The sequence below is a fragment of the Lupinus angustifolius genome, chromosome LG17 (genome assembly GCF_001865875.1).
Source record: "Lupinus angustifolius cultivar Tanjil chromosome LG17, LupAngTanjil_v1.0, whole genome shotgun sequence".
Taxonomy (NCBI): Eukaryota; Viridiplantae; Streptophyta; class Magnoliopsida; order Fabales; family Fabaceae; genus Lupinus; species Lupinus angustifolius.
The window spans coordinates 1,765,875-1,784,668 of NC_032025.1; the positions used below are offsets into that span (position 1 = coordinate 1,765,875).

Below are 18,794 nucleotides of genomic sequence, written 5' to 3' on the forward strand. Positions count from 1 at the left end.
CCAATTTACCCTTCTCCTCAATCAAACTCATCCACTTCCCTCTCACCCTTAAGTTCTCATACCCTCCCATTTCATTTTTTGTTTGAATCTTGTTGGAGTTATGCTATGCATGAACTCTTGCCATGATTTTGAGTCATCTTAGGTTTGTCTTGATGCAATTGAGTTTGTAAAACTTAAGAATGTGTTAGGGTCTATTTTGTGGACTTGTTCTATTTTTTGTCACCCTTCATTTTTTAAATAAAAAATATGTATAAAAAAATAAGGTTGTCATTGTGAGGATGAATAAGCCTTGTCTGATTTCTTTTTCTCAAACTAAAACCATATAAAAAACATGATAAATTTGCCTAATGGTTTCATATGAGCATTGACCAATTTTTTCATTTTCAATACTATCAAAATTATCTCTCTAAATAAATAATAACCAATATGTAAAGTACATCACAAAGTCAAAAAAAAAAATTAGGATGAAAGTTATATAGGGAAAGTCGTAAAAGCCAGGGCATGAAAGGAGACTAGAGATGAAATTTGAAAAATAGAATTATTTAACAAAAACTTTGGGCTGAAAATTATATAAGAAAAGGTTACAGAATATAATTTACATTTGATTTTATCTATATATGAGTCTTGTAACAATTGATTTATGATCTTATTTTTTATTAATAATAGTAAAAAATAGAAAAAGATATATCATCATCCTGGCACGTCTTATCTCTAATCAAATTATCAAACTCATGAATTTGTGATCCGGACGACAAAAATTCCTTTTTAAGTGAAATGTGTGAGTTTGTAACGTCATTCATTGAAATGGCTTAAAACAATACAAAACCAAAAATCTTTCAGTCTTTTCCCTCAGACCACAAACGTGTGCCATAATGTCTCACATCACCACCGACGTACATATATAAATTGGAGGAATAACATGCAGAAAATAAATTGAATCAAGGGTGGTGTATGTTTTATATTATATACCCTTGTCGAAGCATATCAACATATATATCTTATGTATCCCCTATAATAAAGCTTTGGGTGTGGCATTATAGCATAGAGAAGATAGAAGATCCCTCACCCACTATTAATGAAAAATCACATCGTCCACTTCTTCAACAACCTTTAACTTTATAAATTTCCTTTTGAAATTGAAGTGGGTGGATGGACCTCTTTATTTGACCCATGATATAAACCACAAGAATCTCTCTTACCTCTCTTCTTCTTTTGTACTCCACAAGCTTCTTTCCGCGTTACTCTCGTGTCTTTCTCTCCTTAAAACCTTAATCGCTAAGGCAAATAATATATACATATATTCACTCTATCTTTCAAAAACTTAAACTATTACTTATTAGCTCTATAATTTTGGAATCGTAACGAAATGGACCCCTTTTCATTAATTGAGGAGAAACGAGAATCTCACTTCAGAATATTTATACAACCTATCTGATTTGATGAAAGTTTATGCATGTTTGGTTTTTGATGTTTTCTTTTTTAATTTCGGTTATCATGGACTCTTATTAATTATACAGTTTTTTGTAAATTTTGTACCTATAAACTGGACTTTCTGATATGCCAAATATAACACTGAGCTTTTTTATCCCACTAAATGATAAGTCTTATAATATAATAATATAATAAATAAATTGTTAAAACAGGAAGAAAAAAAAAATTATTTGGAAATGATGTGTTTATCACAAGGAAAAGTAATCTCCTCGAGAGTTAGTGTTAGTTAGTAAAAGTGTTCTAGCTAGTACTATCCCTTTTCTCGATACGATTTTCCAATGTCAACTTACTCTTTTTTATTCATTAAAAAGTGATCTTAAGCAATATGTTCCCACGTTATGAGATCAATTTTTTTCGTGTTTCTATAATATTTTTCTTCAGATAAGTAAACGACAAACTTTTCCATATAAGTGAAATGTCCAATAAATGTATTTCCATAATGTTTTTCTTAAAATATATACAGATCAAGTTCAAGAATACAGATTTAAAATATCCAAACTCAAACACTTAGACAATGCATGTTAGTAACCAAAATTGAAAGACATTATGATAATTAAACTAGTCTTCCATTTCATGTCCGAGAGTAATATTGGATGGTTAGAGTAGGAGAATATACAAGAACAAGAGGCGATAATTTACTTTTTCTACACAAGGGGGTAGCTAGCATTGGATCCCTTATAGTTGTTGTGTCTATAGGATCCTAGTTAGTGATCTCTAGTTGAGTTACACCACATGCTCATTATTTATTTGTTTATATAAGTTCGAAATATTCGAATGTGTGAATGCAATCTAAGTTATTGTAAATAACTAGTCAACAATAGTAAAAGTCTTATAAAAGAGTATAATAAACACAAATCGTGTAATTGGTGGTCATCAAAGATCAAACGCATAATCTAACTAAGTAATGACAAAGTATGTTTCACATAAATTAAATAAAGAAATGTAAAAATCGTATATTATGTTTCGAAGAGCAAATGGACATAAAGACACTTTATTTTTTTTAGGTAACCAAACTTTCTGTCAAAGTAAATATAAACAAGTGATACATGTTTGATTTCTCTTAAATAAGGTCTCAGGTTCGAGTCTTATGAATAAAAAAATACTCGTTCGGAGAGTTAGCCCCACATATCTGTCGATATTCCCAATTCGAAAAGTATTATCTCTAATACAAGGATACCTGTGAAAAAAAAGTGGATATAAACAATGTTATGTTAAAAAGAAAAGGGAAATAGGTCGATGATTATTGATAAAATAATAGGGGTACTAGATAAAAATATTTAGATACTTAAATGAATGGACGTATATATCTAACAGAGTGAAAAAGAAATCGATAATGTGTCACGTATCATAGCTCAGAACATATTCCTTCATCACTATTAAAACAACCAATAGCATTCGCGCATATCCGACAAATGGCGGTCCAGTGGGGTCCATTTACATGTCAGCTAATAGCCACTCACGTCATCGTTCCACGTCAACAACTAAGAATTTTATAATCGGAATCGCTGAATGAGAATGAATAAAGAATTTTATAATTCATTAATATTTAGTTAAGATTCTTTTGCTACATCAATAATTCAATCACTAAAACTCAATTTGAGTGCTAAAGATTCTCTCTCATCATTAGAAAATATGATCAAGTCATGACCTTATACCTATTTAATTTTGATCCATGTTGATTTGACAAAAACAAAGTTTAAAATAGAGGAAGGGTGAAGATTCATGGAGCATCACACTTTTTTTTACATGATGGTAGAGGATCCTTAACCTAACTTAAGACATTTAATTTTTTAGTACACATGCTCTTATATGATTAATATGGGACTATATAAAAAAAAAAGTGGGAATCCACTTATTCCAAAAATAAGTTTTTTAAATTTATTTTCAATCATAACCATCAATATTAGAGAAATCTAATGATTTAGATATGCTCACTAATTCAAATTATTGGATTTCTCTAAAATTGATAACTATAATTGAAAGTAAATTTTAAAAAATTACTCTTAAAATACGTGGATCAATCTCCCTTGACAAAAATTAAGTAAAACACTATGAATATAATAGGAGTCACCATAGTCATATTAAGACTTCTGATCACATTGCATTTACGTCTTAAACTAATAGTTTCTGCAAAATCCTCTTAAGACTAATAATAAAGAGGACTAAGGCGACTCTCTAATGCATTTACCCTTAGGAAAATACATGGTTTAAGACTAATAGTATCAAACTAATTTAACTTATTGACTTTGAATTAATCAATACTAATATAATTTTAACTCGAATAACATAGATAAATTATTTGAATATGTTTAAGATAATATTGTTCCACCATGCAATTGTTTTTTAAGGAAAGGTAGTTGTGTCAACTATTTTATGACTAATGTACTTATCCAATGGGAATAAAAGATATTAATTCATAAACTTGGATCCAAAATCAATCAACCAAGAACCCTATTCAATGTAGTCTTTGTAACTTCCCTCCTTGCACTCTCTCTCGATATGTTGATGCTAGCCATCATTGGTCGTCACAGTCAGCACTTGCACCAAGTTTATCAGATTTCGTTCACCAATATGTGTTAGAATTTGATTCAAGATCAAGTAAATGGTAATTGAGTTTGATATATATATATATGATATCATTGATTCAACCATCTGCTAGAATCAGATAAACTTGAATAAGAACCTTTTCAGGTTTGCTATCCGAATTGTAATTGATTAACAACCCAAAAAGGAAATAAGAAAGGATCAAAGCTACTTGTCAAAAATGGTATTGAACAATAATTTTAATAATGAACAAAAAATCAATTAATTCACTTTCATAGCGTGGATATATGCTACTGAATTCTTGACAAGTACGTTTATGTTCCCTTAGTCTTTCTGTTTAGGTTAGTCCTTTAAGTATAACAATCAAATATTAAATATAATAACAAAATCATGATTCTTAACCTATAAAATAAACTAAAAGAAAATAAAGTTTGAAGTAAAATAATTTATTTATTTTGGTGAAAAGTAAAATAATTATTGAAATTGAAGATAACAAGGCAAACAACACGAGTATTCTCTACTTTGTTGCCAAGTTAGATTTAAAAGTTATAAAATATACAGGTAGAAGCATATTCTAAAATGGCAATATAATTTATTTAACTTGTACTACAAGTCTGCAATTTAGCGAATGTAATTATTAATGATAACGATGCTTTATAGCATAAATGAAATAGTACCAAAACAAATAAGCTGAGGCAAAAGTATCTCTGCATCTTAACAAGTACCAAAAGTCCAATTTAAAATTTTATTGAATAAGTTGGTCCTCTTAAAAGATGCAACTGATTAAGATTTGGACTAAACGGACTATGCATTAAAATGTCAAAATGCAGAGGTCAAGTAAAAGCTAGGGTAGCAAATAGTATTTTAAACAGTGGAATCACTGGAATGAAATGTTAAAAGAAAACAACGGTATGAAACAAAAAAATGATGAAAATCTGCCATAAGAGAAATATAGATCTATTAATCATTTCCGCAGAAGAATAAAGCTAAATTTCCTTCCTGATAAGATTCAATGGAACATAATTTGCAAACAATTTTACACGATATGAATTCACAATTCAGTCCATACTCCATATATTTTTTACTGATCACCTTTACCTAACATTTTGAGCTAGTCAAAAGTGTCGTGATTCTTGAAGATTGGAAGCCTCTTTACTTATGTTAGACCCATTTTGACAATTGACATTGGACATATAAAACAGAAAGAATACCCACTATTCCAATTTTGTTGGATATTTCAAGTGTGAATAAAGAAATCCTAAATTTAGCAAAAATAAATGAGTTAAAGAATATATAAGTGGATAAATCTATGGACCTAATGCCTTAAAATTTTTGGTCAAGATGTGATGTCAAATACATTTCTATGCTCATAGAAAAATATTGTGACCCATAAAAGAAGACCTCCCAACAGATTTCTAAATATAAATTATGGGTCAGATCGACGAGAAATTAAAACACAATTTAGGATTAACGAATATAATAACATCTCTATGAAATAAATCTATTTAATTTTAAAAATTATTAATTGAGAATTTGGTTAAGACCAATAATGTTGAATGACGTGATAATTTATCCTCATAAAAAACTTTCCGCAAACCAGGCCCCCTGGAAAGTAGTTAATTATGGACCTTAATTTCCCAAAGCTTTTCCTAGGGTATAAATAAAGATTGGTGGTGCTATGCTTGTATTTGGGTCCATTTAGAATTTTTGTAGGTCCAATTTAAAGAAGATGTGACGTAACTTGGATACTTTAAACCTTTAACGCCCGCAATTTGACTCTTTTGTCGTTTTACAATTGAAAGATCTTTTGACATGTGGCATAGAGTTTGCCTCTAGGTGTGCTTTATTCCATGAAGCACTAAAAAGAAAAAATGTCTAAAAAACAGAGGATTGAGCATGAGTTCAAATAAGTTTACTTTATAATCATCATTGTATTCAAGATGGAAAATCACCTTTAATTTATTCATTATTTATTTTGTATTATTTTTTAAAGAGTTAATAATAATTGAAAATAAATAATATATTATTAGTGTATAAAATTTTTATACTATTTAATGCATATATTTTTCTCTCCTTAAAACAATATTGAATGACATAAAATATATACTATTTGATTTCTCCCAACTAAGGTGCTTTTTAGTGTAGATATGTTTTGATCATCCTTAGGGAAAGAAATATTAATATCTCAAACAACCACGTCCTTAATCTTCGACGAGTAAATTTAAGAACTTATTGTTGGTAGCGATATAATTTTCTTTTAATTTAGAGATATATGAATAATTAACAAAATAATCCTATGAATTGTAATTCAGTATTTTTTACAAGTTCAGTTTTGATATATATTGGGTATAAATTTCTTTCACACTATTAATCAATAAAATATAATCAGATGTGTATATTTGATGTATTGATTATAAAAATCAAATATTTTAAACCACATGAGGATGATTGGAGGACAATAACTTATGTAAAGAGTATCGACATTAAATCAATCTGGAGTTAAAAGGTGACGGTACAAGTAATTATACAAGGTGCCTGTTGAAAAAGTTGAGCTTTGAGCTTTGAGCTTTGAGCTTTGAAGCAAAAAAGCTATAAAAAAGGTAAGACAAGTTAGCGTGCCTTCATCTACAAGCCTGATATCGATAAAACAGAATTGTGGATGGAAGCATGGTCCTGTGATATGCTCCATAGGGTGTAGAAATGAATGATAATTAGGTATTTGATATTTCATTCCATATACATGGCATGGCCATAAACATGCATGCAAGTGGTAACCCCACCACTCAGCCAACTTTTCACGCACACACGCAAAGATAAAAAGCCCACAATCATAACATCCAAAAGCCTCCTTCTCCCACACCTTCAACTTTCACGAAGGAACCTGTAAAAGCAAGAGAAAAAAACAAGCTACTTCATTATTATATATTTAGAAAGCACAAGAAGCATAGCAGCTTTTGTTAAGCTTAGATCAAAAGGGACCTCCTTCCCTAATCCCTAAACTGATTGGCACTCAGCGATGAGAGTTCCCGTTTCCTCAACCCCACAGGCCAACCCAAAACCCACCAACGCAGCCCGCACCGTAGCCCTCAACGCCTCTCCCAACCACAACAACAATAACAACAATCAAGTCTTGTGCTACGAGCCCACGTCTGTCCTTGACCTGTGCCGGAGCCCGAGTCCCGGCACGGGCCAAGAAAAGCCCACTGACCACTCTATTCCTGTCTCCAACTCCCAAGAGAGCCTGGAACTGGACGAACATGTGTTGCATAATTTGGATTGGGATTCAATCATGAAGGACTTGGGATTACAAGATGACTCAACCGCACCCGTTTTGAAGACTATGCTCCATCCCAACCCATGTGATCTTCCTGAATTCCCACCACCCTTTGAAAACGCCACCGAATTCACCACCCTCTCTGACATGTACTCAAATCAAAACATGGGTTACAACTTCATAACCAACACCAACACCAACACCATGGACCATTTGGTTCATGAGTCCTACACCCAAAACAATATCAACAACGGCTTCGATTTCATTGAAGAGCTTATTCGTGCAGCCGATTGCTTCGACAACAACCAGGCCCACGTGGCACATGTGATATTGGAGCGGCTCAATCAACGGCTACGATCTCCTGTAGGAAAACCACTCCACCGAGCAGCGTTTTACTTCAAAGAAGCGCTTCAGTCCCTTCTCTCTGGTTCGAACCGAACTCCGAGGCTTTCATCGTTGGTGGAAATCGTTCATAGCATCAAAACCTTCAAGGCTTTCTCTGGAATCTCCCCGATTCCAATGTTCTCCATCTTCACCACCAACCAAGCACTCTTGGAAGCACTTCACCCTTCCTCTTTCATGCACGTCATCGATTTCGATATTGGTTTAGGGATTCAATACGCTTCTCTCATGATGGAGATCGCAGAAAAGCTTGATTCGTCTAAACTAAACTCACCTCCGATGCTTAGAATCACCGCCGTCGTTCCTGAAGAATACGCGGTGGAGAGCCAATTGATTCGTGAGAATCTGAGCCAGTTCGCTCACGAACTCAGGATCCGTCTCCAGGTTGATTTCGTTCTGCTGCGAACCTTCGAGACGCTTTCATTTAAGGCGGTTAAATTTGTCGACGGAGAGAGGACTGCTGTGCTGTTGTCTCCGGCGATATTCCGTCGTCTCGGTTCAAACAACACCGCCGCGTTTTTAGCGGATGTCCGGAGAGTGTCACCCAGCGTGGTGCTCTTTGTGGACGGCGAGGGGTGGACGGAGGCGGCGGCGGCGACTTCATTTCGGCGTGATGTGGTGAGCAGTCTGGAGTTCTACTCGATGATGCTGGAGTCGCTGGATGCCTCCGTGGCAGGAGGAGGAGGTGGTGGGGATTGGGTGAGGAGAATTGAGATGTTGCTGCTGCGTCCTAAGATATTAGCGGCGGTGGAGGGCGCCGGGAGGCGGGTTCCACCGTGGAGGGAAGCTTTTTACGGCGCGGGAATGAGGCCTGTTCAGTTAAGTCAGTTCGCGGATTTTCAAGCAGAGTGTTTGTTGGCCAAGGTACAAATCAGAGGCTTCCACGTGGCAAAACGCCATGCTGAGTTGGTGCTTTGCTGGCAGGATAGGGCCATGGTTGCCACGTCAGCTTGGCGTTGTTAGAATAATGGGGAAAAACTATTATGGAGTGAGGAACCGTAAATGTAAACCAAATAGTACTATAATAATATTGGTGAGGTTCCATCAACCAAATTCAAAGGTATTTGACAGAAGGAGAAAAACTGGGATAAACTTGTATCTAATATTTGACCATTTTGTTTTTTTTTGTAGTTTAATTGGGGGAAGGTTTATGTATCAAGAAATATTAGGGGAAGGGGAGTTTGTGAGGGAAGATAAGTTATCGCATATGGGTCAGTACTTGCTCTTGCTATCTTAATGCACTTCGCAGGTTTTCCAATCGAAGTGTTTGGCACCAAATGTTTGTGTCTAATTATTCTGCTATGTTATGTAATTGAAAAACAAAATGAAGTAAATCCCTCAACTCTTGAATGAATAGAAATTAACTTCTCTCATTCTTGCTGGGCATATGGTAGATGCATTGGTGTTAGATATTAGAGTATCTAAGATATTCATGTTTGATATGAAAATAATTATCCAAAGAATGACACATGGTAAATTGTGATAGTTAATAAAGAGAATGTCTTCCTTATAAGATACTTGAAATTGGTGGGAATCAAATACTTGCAGTTAACTTGAATGGCAATCACATACTTGTGTTGCCTAGTTCTAGACATTTTCATTGTTACATTCTTCCGGAACCTATAGTGTTGGTGCTGTGACAAACTTTTAGCAGCAAAATTATTTTCACATGGCAACAAATTCAATCTCATATGTACATAATATCATATGTTCAAAGGAAAATTCAATTATTTTCACATGGCAATAAATTATGAAGAGATACTCACAAGTTTTAACGGTGTAATAATAGCTATATGAAGGGGAGGGAGGGAGGGAGAGAGAGAGAAGTGAACTAATATGCCTAATCTTATTACTTTATAATACATACATATAAAATGTTGACTTAGTGTATCAGATTTCCACCTGATAGGATTTCTGAGGGTAAACCTAAGGTTAAGCCGCACTACTTCTAAACTTATGAGAAGAAAGATGTATGTACTAACTATATATATATATAAATATTTAAACTGACATTCTATAGATATTATGCTCCAAACATATGCCTACTCCTTCATGCATGCAGGGGCAAGTCCAAGTCAAATGCCAAAGCAAAGTTTGAAGAAAGAGAGACATTTGAGCTTGATATTATTCCATTTTGGGGTCTTTGTTTTGCGCTGAGACAGAGACTCGCCCTTAACATCTATCAAGCCATTGGGTTTTATAGTCCTACGATTAGAAATGTTTTCCATTGACTGTTGGGACGTTGGGCCCTTTGCCTTTGAGCTTTGTCCGTCCGTGTTGCTTTCCAATTCTTCATCACTCTCAGCTATTCTGGTAAGTGCAATTGTCCCTGTCGAGCGGCAAACTCGGAGCAGAGTTGTTAGAGTGGTTGTGATCTCTTTGAATTCTGGTCGGAGCTTTGGGTCTTCTTCCCAACAAGACTTCACCAGGGGAACTAGACACCCTGGAAACTCATCCAAACTAGGCCTCATATTCTGCAGCAACCACCACAAATGTAACATAATTATATGTCCCAAACATTTATGTTATCTAATGTAACTATCAAACATAACTAATGTTCATAATTACAGTCTATATTGAGTGTCTTTAATTGGCATATAGCCTCAAGACCTAATTTGTTATTAATTCTTGCTTTAAGAAAACAAGAAACATAGAAAAAAGTTTATATGGTTAATTTTCATGATTTTATTTTTAATCCTCATTGAAATGATAAGATCTTATGCAGTGGCATGTCACTGCAGTGGATCAGGTCACTAAGGTCTACACCACATAAATATTATCTTTTATTCTATAAGTGACAAGAAAAATAGCAATGAATACTATAAGTTTAGTTAGGCACATTCCACAACTGTATACTACTCAAGATATCATAACATATATATATGGCAAACAACTTATCAATGAATTGGAAGATATAAAAAGCTTTGAAGAAGCAAGAGTTTATAGGAATATATTAAAAGGAAGACATAAAATTAGAAAGGAAAAGGAGATTATATGAAGAAAGAATTTGATGAGTAAAAGTAGAACATAAGAGTAAAGTTACATACATTTGCTGCAGCATATGCTGCCATCAAATCTTTCCTATCTTTGAATGGAGTTTCGTTTTTTACCAATGACCATAGAACCATTGCAAAGCTGTAAACATCTGCCTTACGATCATAGCATTTCTTTGCTCCCTTTCGAAGTGGACTTTTGCTGAATAACTAGTGCAGACATAGGACAAATTAGACATACAGCATATATGATAATTAGGAAGACTGTAGCAATATGAACAAGTAATAGGTTATACTATTCCATATTCAGAGACAAATATAGTCAAATAAAATGTACCTCAGGAGCCATATATCTGTAAGTACCAGCCTCAGAAGTCATTCCATCACACATCTCCTCTCTAGCTATCCCAAAATCAGCAACTTTAACATGCTTCTTATCTTTTGTCAGAAGTAAATTACCTAGAAAATACAGCCATGGGTATCCCTTATAAGTACATGGTTGCATCTACTGTTATTTAAGGAAACAAACTGTTATTGATGTCTCCCCTTGATTGTTAATGAACTTACTAGTGCATGAACAATTACAAAACACTTTCAATGTAGTGGATGCACTTATCTCAGCTCCACAGCCACGGATGATTTCATATAGCTTTCACAGTAGTAGTAACAAGTAAATCATATTTTATATACAGTGGCAATATATGTAAATTGAGGATGAGCCTTAATACAACGATAATGTTGCTTGTCTTGTGACCAGGTCATGAGTTCAAATTTCGAGTCATTTTGCTTGCAAGAGTAAAGCTATGAACATCTACTCTCCCCAAATATAGAAATAAAATAAATCTAAGTCTTATGACGTTATGCATATTCATAGATCAAAACTAAAAATGTTAATTAAAATATAACTTAAGATGATTACTAGGCTTCAGATCACGGTGAATGAATCCTTTTGCATGCAAATGTTCCATAGCTTGAGAAATTTCCAGAGCAAAACTTAGACATTGCTCATAATCCAGAGTCATAGGATAGATTCTCTTCAAATTTTTCAGAAGTGAACCACCTTCCAATAGTTCTGTTACTATCACCATCGTTGGCTCCACAGAAGCGCCAAGAAACTGCAAAACAATTCCTTCAATCATCAAACTTGCTAACACTGAGGGTGGAGTCTTAAATGTTGACTACTTTATATTGAAAAAGATATTTTACAGCACTTGATCAATGTATATCATATCCTGATGTAAATGTGACTAGATTCTATGATTCTGTCATATACCAATGCTAAATTGAAATAAACGTATTACATACAGACAAGAATGAAAGGCCATATTTGGGTAATGGAAGTAAGTAACACAACTTATTTATATTTGATTAGGACAAGTAATATAAAGAGAGAAGGGAGTTATATGGAGACAATAACAAGTTCTATAGATGAAGCAATTTCAGAACCTCAAATACCTGATTTCACCACGACCATCATGCTGAAGGACTTGTATTAATTAACATGTGTTGGATGAGACTACGACTGGGTAGCCTCCAACCACGGGGGAGTTTTTCATTATTAACGGGTATGAGAAGAGTGAAGAGTCACAATTAAAACACTACGTCTTGAACCAAGACCTCAAGGCATTAGTTTCATGGACATTTCCTACTTATAAACTTTTTCACCTCTCCCCGTACTTCACACATGAATAAACCCAACAATCTCTCTCAAGTGTGGGTACCACACACTTTCTAGTCCGCTCCCCTTAAATTCATCATGTTTCAGCCAAATTATCAGCTCTTATACTAGTTGTTGGACCAGACTGCGACTGTGGAGCCTCTCCGGGGAGTTCCATTGTTACCAAGGTATGGGAAGAATGGAGAGTCACAATTAAAACACTACATCTTCAACCAAAACCTTAAGACATTAGTTCCATGAGTCTTCCTACTTATAGACTCTTCTATTCCTCCCACATATCCAATGTGAGACTTCACACTTAAATAGACTTTAAACTCAACAACATGGATAAGTGTCATAAATATGTAATATAAATTAATGCAGAAGGTAGAAGGTAAATGTGAAACAAATACTGAGGCATTCGTGTAATAAGAGAAGACATCACAAAATACCTTGACAATATTTTTATGTTTGACTTTTGATAACAAGTTGACTTCTCGCTGAAATCTGGCCTTACAATCAGGTGAAGCATCCTTCGTTCTACCAGGGAGAATTGCCTTAATAGCCACAGGATGGAATTCATACCTATACCAGTGAACATTAACACCAAACTATTCACTATCAGAGGAAAGGACATGCGGGAATAGTATAACAAAGTTTTTGTACACCTGCAATCTAAAACAAACTCCAAGCAAATGGAAAAACAAATATGCTTTCAGTTTCATTGATTGGTTGCCTTGGTCAGCACAGCAGCATTTTCTTTTCAACATTTAAGTTATAACAAATATTTTACTTATATATATTTTTCTGATAAACAGCGGGACATAGAGTGATATATTATTTTAAAATAATATATTATTTTAAAATAACAGATGTCTTAAAAAAAATGTGATTTTAGCCCTGCTTGAGAAAAATATTGTTTAAGAATGAAGTTCAAATGATGTTTAATACATATTTATAGAAAAGGCACGCGACACTCAGTTTTAAAATTATTTAAAAATATTATAGATTATTTTCAAACTAATCACATTTTTCTTATTTCATTCCACACAAATTAATCAAAAATATTATTAATTTAAACAGACAGTTTTATACCACTTTAACTTTTAATTTTAACTAAGTTGAATTGGGATGGGCTTTGAGTGGTCCATATTCGGGTTTGGGCTCGGAATGGCCCATTTCATATTACATCGTGCTCGTATTCTTCTTCACCAACGTCCTCTTCTTTCATTAATGCGTCAGTGTAAATGCTCTTCAGGTACCATAAAATGCAAACCCAGGACTGATTACTTGTATCATCCAAAATATACAATCACTTAATTGTACTGTGGTATATATCAGCCCCAAATTAATTTTCTAATGATAATTCCGGGGAATTATCTCTCACAACTTCCTAATAAAATGTAACAGAAAACTGTAGATATTAATTAACTAACAATTGTAAAATATGTGAAGTGTTTGTCTATGACCACAACTGAAACTCTAGCATACACAAGATAATAATAAGTAATAACATGATATGTTCACCTCCCATAATCAAATCAAATAAGAAATAAAGCATTAAAGACATAATTTATAGTAGAAATTAATTAAACTAGGGATATATGCACACCTTCCATCATACACAATGGAGTGAGATCCTTCTCCGATGATGTGGTCAATGGATAATTTATGACGGTCCAATAGCAAGGTAGGATCAATGTTAAAGACAAAACCATCATCAAAAACAGCACCATCTGCACCACTTGTATCTTGTCCAGTGTTCTTTGAGGAGCACGTGAGTGAGAGTTGAAAGAGCTCTGATACCGAGGGCTGTTGAATTTGTTGTGCCATTGCAAGGTTGTTTACTTGTATGTATCTTTATGCAGATGAATGAATGATTGGTTTGGTAACTATTAAAATCCAATGAGAATACAAACTTGGATATTGATACAACATTTATGGAAATTCGTTAGTTTTCTTTTTGTCTCTACGAGATACAGTGCATGGATCAAATTTTTTCAAATATAATTTCTTATCTTTCCATTTTTCTTTTCCTTTTTCAACAAATTACCAATATTGTTATTCTTTTTATCTCTTTTCCTCGCATCTTCCACACTAAATACTAAAGTAGGGATAGGGTCATTAAAAATTAAACACCAGGGAAGAATGTAGATTTCACTCATTAAATGAATTTAATGAATTAAATTACAAAAAAATTACTAACCTATCATATAAAAAATGCAATAGACTTAACACTTAAGCATACTAAATTCTTAACTACCTAACTCATAACTAACTAATCTATTTTACATATGTTTTAATCATGAAAATTATACATTAGGTAAGTGAATTTAAATTAATTATTATGTCAATACAATATTAATTCAATATACCAAAAATATATTTTAACACCCCATCAAACTTGAGAGTGGATATTGACAACTCCCAATTTAAAAAAAAAGATGACTAAATGGAGAAACTTTATTATAAGGGTCATCTTCGACATTTTATTGATATACATTTGTTGGTTGCACTTTTACAATTTAGTTATTGTTCCCCAAGTGTACCATATACTCCAGGGAAAAAAAATACAAAGAAGGATTGTATAGAATGGAAATAAAAAATGTTTGATTAGTGAAATTGAAAGTAATAATGTTGTTCATCAACAATCAACATAATAGAAAAAAGATTAAATAATATTATTACTCAAAAATATAATTTTGGTTTCTAGGCCAAAGAATAAGAAAATTCTAGAATTTGATAAAATATGAACAATATTTGTTCAAGAATAACAATGCCAAGAATATCATATTGACTTATTTGCCAAAGAATGAGAAAAATAAAGAATATGATAAAAAATGAGCAATACTTGTTTAAGAATGACAATGTTCGAGAATATCATATTGGTTTCTTGGCTAAAGAACATGATAAAATATGAGTATTTTTTGCTAACAAAATAACAAGAGAATAATATAATAAACTATGAACATTTTTTGTTGAAGAACAACAAGACAAAATTAAGAGAGATAGAGAATATGAAGATTTTAAAAGAGAACGATAAAGAAATAAACAAATGAAACAAACTTGTTGAAGAAGGTGACATTGGTTGCCATATTAAATGGTTGCAATACCTTTAGTAATTTGCCTCAAATTAACAAGTCAAACAAAACTTTTGTGAAGAAGTCATAATCTACTCTACTTCTAGCGAGAACATGTCCTTTGTCATTAAAAGCCTTTGAGAAGATAAAGAAAATAACAAGAAGGAAAATATATGCATAATAGATATACTGCTCTGATACCGTATTAGAGATCCAATAATAAGAAAAGATTGCAAATTTCATTCATTAAACAAATTGAATTATAAAGAAATTATTAACCTATTATATAAAAAATACAATAGATTTAATTATACGTAACTCATGTCTACCTAACTTCTAATTAACTAATTAATCCATTTTATACATATTTTAATCATGAAAATTATGCAAAAGGTAAATAAGTTTAAATTAATGATTATCCCAATATAATATTAACAATATATATTTTAACATAGATAAACATTTTTAAATCAAAAGCTAGTATCTCTTTTCAAAAAACCCAAAGAAAAAAATTGTCAATGAGATAAAAAGATAAATAAAATATAGAAGGTGATATAAGATGAAAAATTGTATGAATATAATGGTTGCAATAAAATAAGAGAAAGTGTAGTGATTATGTAAATATTTTGATAATGTGAGGAGAACACCATTATCATTTACTTATTAGAGGTGACTATCTCTTAAGTAAAGGTAAGGCACGTGAATAATATTGAATGATGTGTTAACTTTGGAAAAACATTACAGCCTCACTGTATACCAATACCATTAAACTCATAATGTAATTCATGAACACCGTAATATTAAGAAAATGTTACAACAAAAAGTAAGTCTTAGTCACATTAGGTGACGTTGGCTAAGATTATAATATTATCATAAATAATATGTATTAACAAATTATTAATCTCTAAATTGTTCATAATTGTTTTGTCTATAGTTTTTTGGATTTCCTGTCCCTCTAAAATTTGTCCAACTTCCTTTCATTTACTTTCCTAATCTCCTAATTAATAAAACTTAATATAGAAAATACATTTTTCCATATTTTGCAGAGGTGGAATAAATGTCATAGGCACTTACTCGTTTTCCTTTTCTTTTCACATTTTTCTTTATACTTTTATAAGCGTGTAGATTTATAATGGCATTCCTACTTAGGTAAGTAGTTATTACAACTTTCAAATATACTTTTTCTTCTCAATTTGGACAAATAATTGAATATTTTTATTTGTCTACGTTTCTTTATTGTGTTAATTCTTTTTTTGTTTTGCACAAGAACTGGTATCCTACACCATAGTGTCCATAGTTCATAATTCTAGTAGTTAATTTGCATTTTCAGGCTGAGTTTCTATATAGTTCATACAACCATTTATCTTTTTTCTCTTTTCATTTGCTTCTTTATTTTATTGGGTTTTTTTGTTTTGCACGGTGATTTAAATTCAACAACTATTTTTAATTTCAATAACTAGTTTATTTGGTAAGATTTTAAAAAGCTGAGTGTCATACGTTCATACTTTGTGGATATCTTATTCATACACAATTGTCATACTATGTCAATACTATTATATTATTATAGGTCACTTTTATTGTGGATTCATGCACAAAAATCGAGACTTGAAGAAGTTCAGAATGAGTAAGGATCGTTCAATCAATGGAGAAATAAACATCACTAAATAATATACAAAATATAATATATAACGACACTTTTATCATTTTATTTATTATAAAATCACATTTTATCATTAAAAATATGAGTAAAAATAATCACTTACTAGAGAAAACTGTTGTTTCATTCAATCTAAATAAAAGTTTTCACGCGTTTGAGTCTCAATGATATTACTATTTCCTCCACCTTATTGTGGTATTGACAACAATATTAGCACAAATGTAGGAGATATTGTTGGTTATATAGTAAGGAAAAGTGGAAAGAAGAAATATGTTATGCAGAAGGTTTAGTTTTATTCATTAGTAAGACACATAATTTATAGAACATGAAAAAGAAAATTGATGCAAAAAAAATAAATTCTTACATTAATGACATAATGAGTTAATAAGTGCTCTTAACATGGGTGAAATATTTCTAACAGTCATATTGGTTTTTTAATATCTAATGAATAGAAACATAACATATTGACTCTTTATTGCCCAATGAATAGAAACATAATAGTTTCTGAGTCATAATAGTCAACACTCCTCCTTAACCCTAGAGTTGTAAACTTCAAACTTTTGCCATATACTTATTCTCACGTCAAGATTGAACTTGGTTATGTAAGTTCATTTGACTCCTATACCCTTCTCGTGTTTAGGCATCTCTATCAACTTACATGTCTCGTTTTTCAATCATCATGTGCTCCTCTTTCATTGCATCTATCAATTTCTGGTTAGTTGTAGTTTCTTCATATCCTGTAACATCTGATGGTGTACTCATAGGTTCTCCAACATTTGTGTTTATCATTTGCAGGTTCTCTGTAGTCTTCCATGTCTTTTTTACGGAAAAAGAAGTCTTGTTTGCTTCCCATATCGATAGTCAGTGCGTGTACGAGACTTTATTTCTATGTCTTCTTTGTGTACTTTAACTTGCTCATCTTTCATCAAATCCAAGATAACTTTTGTCTTTCATTTGAACTTTGAACATCTCTCTACCTTTTGAATCTTTAATCATGCAGTTTTTGTCTTCAAACAAAACCTTATAGTCTTTCTCCATCAACTAAGGAACACTTAACAAATTTTGATTAATTTCAAGAACATATAAGACACCATGAATAATTTTAAACTTGTGTAACTTGTAATTGTTCCTTTGCCTTTTGTTGCAATATATGTGTCATTTTCAATTTTGACTTTAGAAGTAGCAATTTTGTCAAGCTCTCTAATAGCTCTCAATCATAAGTCATGTGGTTTGTACAACCCTTATTAATGAGCCAATTTTCTATAGAACCGTTGGCGCCAAAGCATGATATTGCAAACAACTGCTCTTCTTCTGGTTGACCATCAGCAACCTTAGCTTCTACTTGTTAGCTTGTCCTTGTTGTTGTTGAAATCAACATATTTTTTCCATGTGTCCTAGCTGACCACACTTATAACATCTTGCATCATGCCTCCACCAACATTTGTTTTGTGGATGATTAGTTTTTTAGCAGTAGAAATAAGGTGGAAAGACTTCATTGTTGCTACTTTGATTATTGTATTTGTTGTTTGCAGAACTTGCAATTTTGTAGTTGTTATTCTGCTTTTTTTTTTGTCATTCCAACCATTGTTGTTTTGTAATTTGGTTTGGAAATCACTCTCCATTATTCCTTCTTGTCTCATAAGTCTCCTTTGTTCTTGTGTCTCTAATGCATTCAACACTTCTATTAATGTGATTA

At 32.4% G+C, this 18,794-nt stretch overlaps 2 protein-coding genes across 2 annotated transcripts; one reads left to right on the forward strand and one right to left on the reverse strand.

The window, feature by feature from the left end:
- On the forward strand, nucleotides 6,773–9,007 carry LOC109331597 (scarecrow-like protein 15). Its single transcript, XM_019566196.1, has one exon. It carries the CDS (start codon nucleotides 7,052–7,054, stop codon nucleotides 8,672–8,674), a length of 1,623 nt encoding a protein of 540 aa, XP_019421741.1. The 5' UTR covers nucleotides 6,773–7,051; the 3' UTR covers nucleotides 8,675–9,007.
- On the reverse strand, nucleotides 9,637–14,209 carry LOC109331017 (serine/threonine-protein kinase HT1-like). The gene is made up of 6 exons (XM_019565300.1): nucleotides 13,974–14,209; nucleotides 12,814–12,946; nucleotides 11,624–11,819; nucleotides 11,042–11,163; nucleotides 10,759–10,914; nucleotides 9,637–10,185 (listed from the first exon to the last, which is right to left on the reverse strand). Exons 1-6 carry the CDS (start codon nucleotides 14,192–14,194, stop codon nucleotides 9,787–9,789), a joined length of 1,227 nt encoding a protein of 408 aa, XP_019420845.1. The 5' UTR covers nucleotides 14,195–14,209; the 3' UTR covers nucleotides 9,637–9,786.

Excerpts from the sequence above, each read along its gene's own strand:
- LOC109331597 (XM_019566196.1), top strand. The coding sequence starts at position 7,052 with ATGAGAGTTCCCGTTTCCTCAACCCCACAGGCCAACCCAAAACCCACC.
- LOC109331017 (XM_019565300.1), bottom strand. The coding sequence starts at position 14,194 with ATGGCACAACAAATTCAACAGCCCTCGGTATCAGAGCTCTTTCAACTC. Across the intron at positions 11,820-12,813 it reads AACATAAAAATATTGTCAAG|TTTCTTGGCGCTTCTGTGGA; the intron begins GTATTTTGTGAT and ends ATTGTTTTGCAG. Across the intron at positions 10,915-11,041 it reads ACAGATATATGGCTCCTGAG|TTATTCAGCAAAAGTCCACT; the intron begins GTACATTTTATT and ends TGTCTGCACTAG.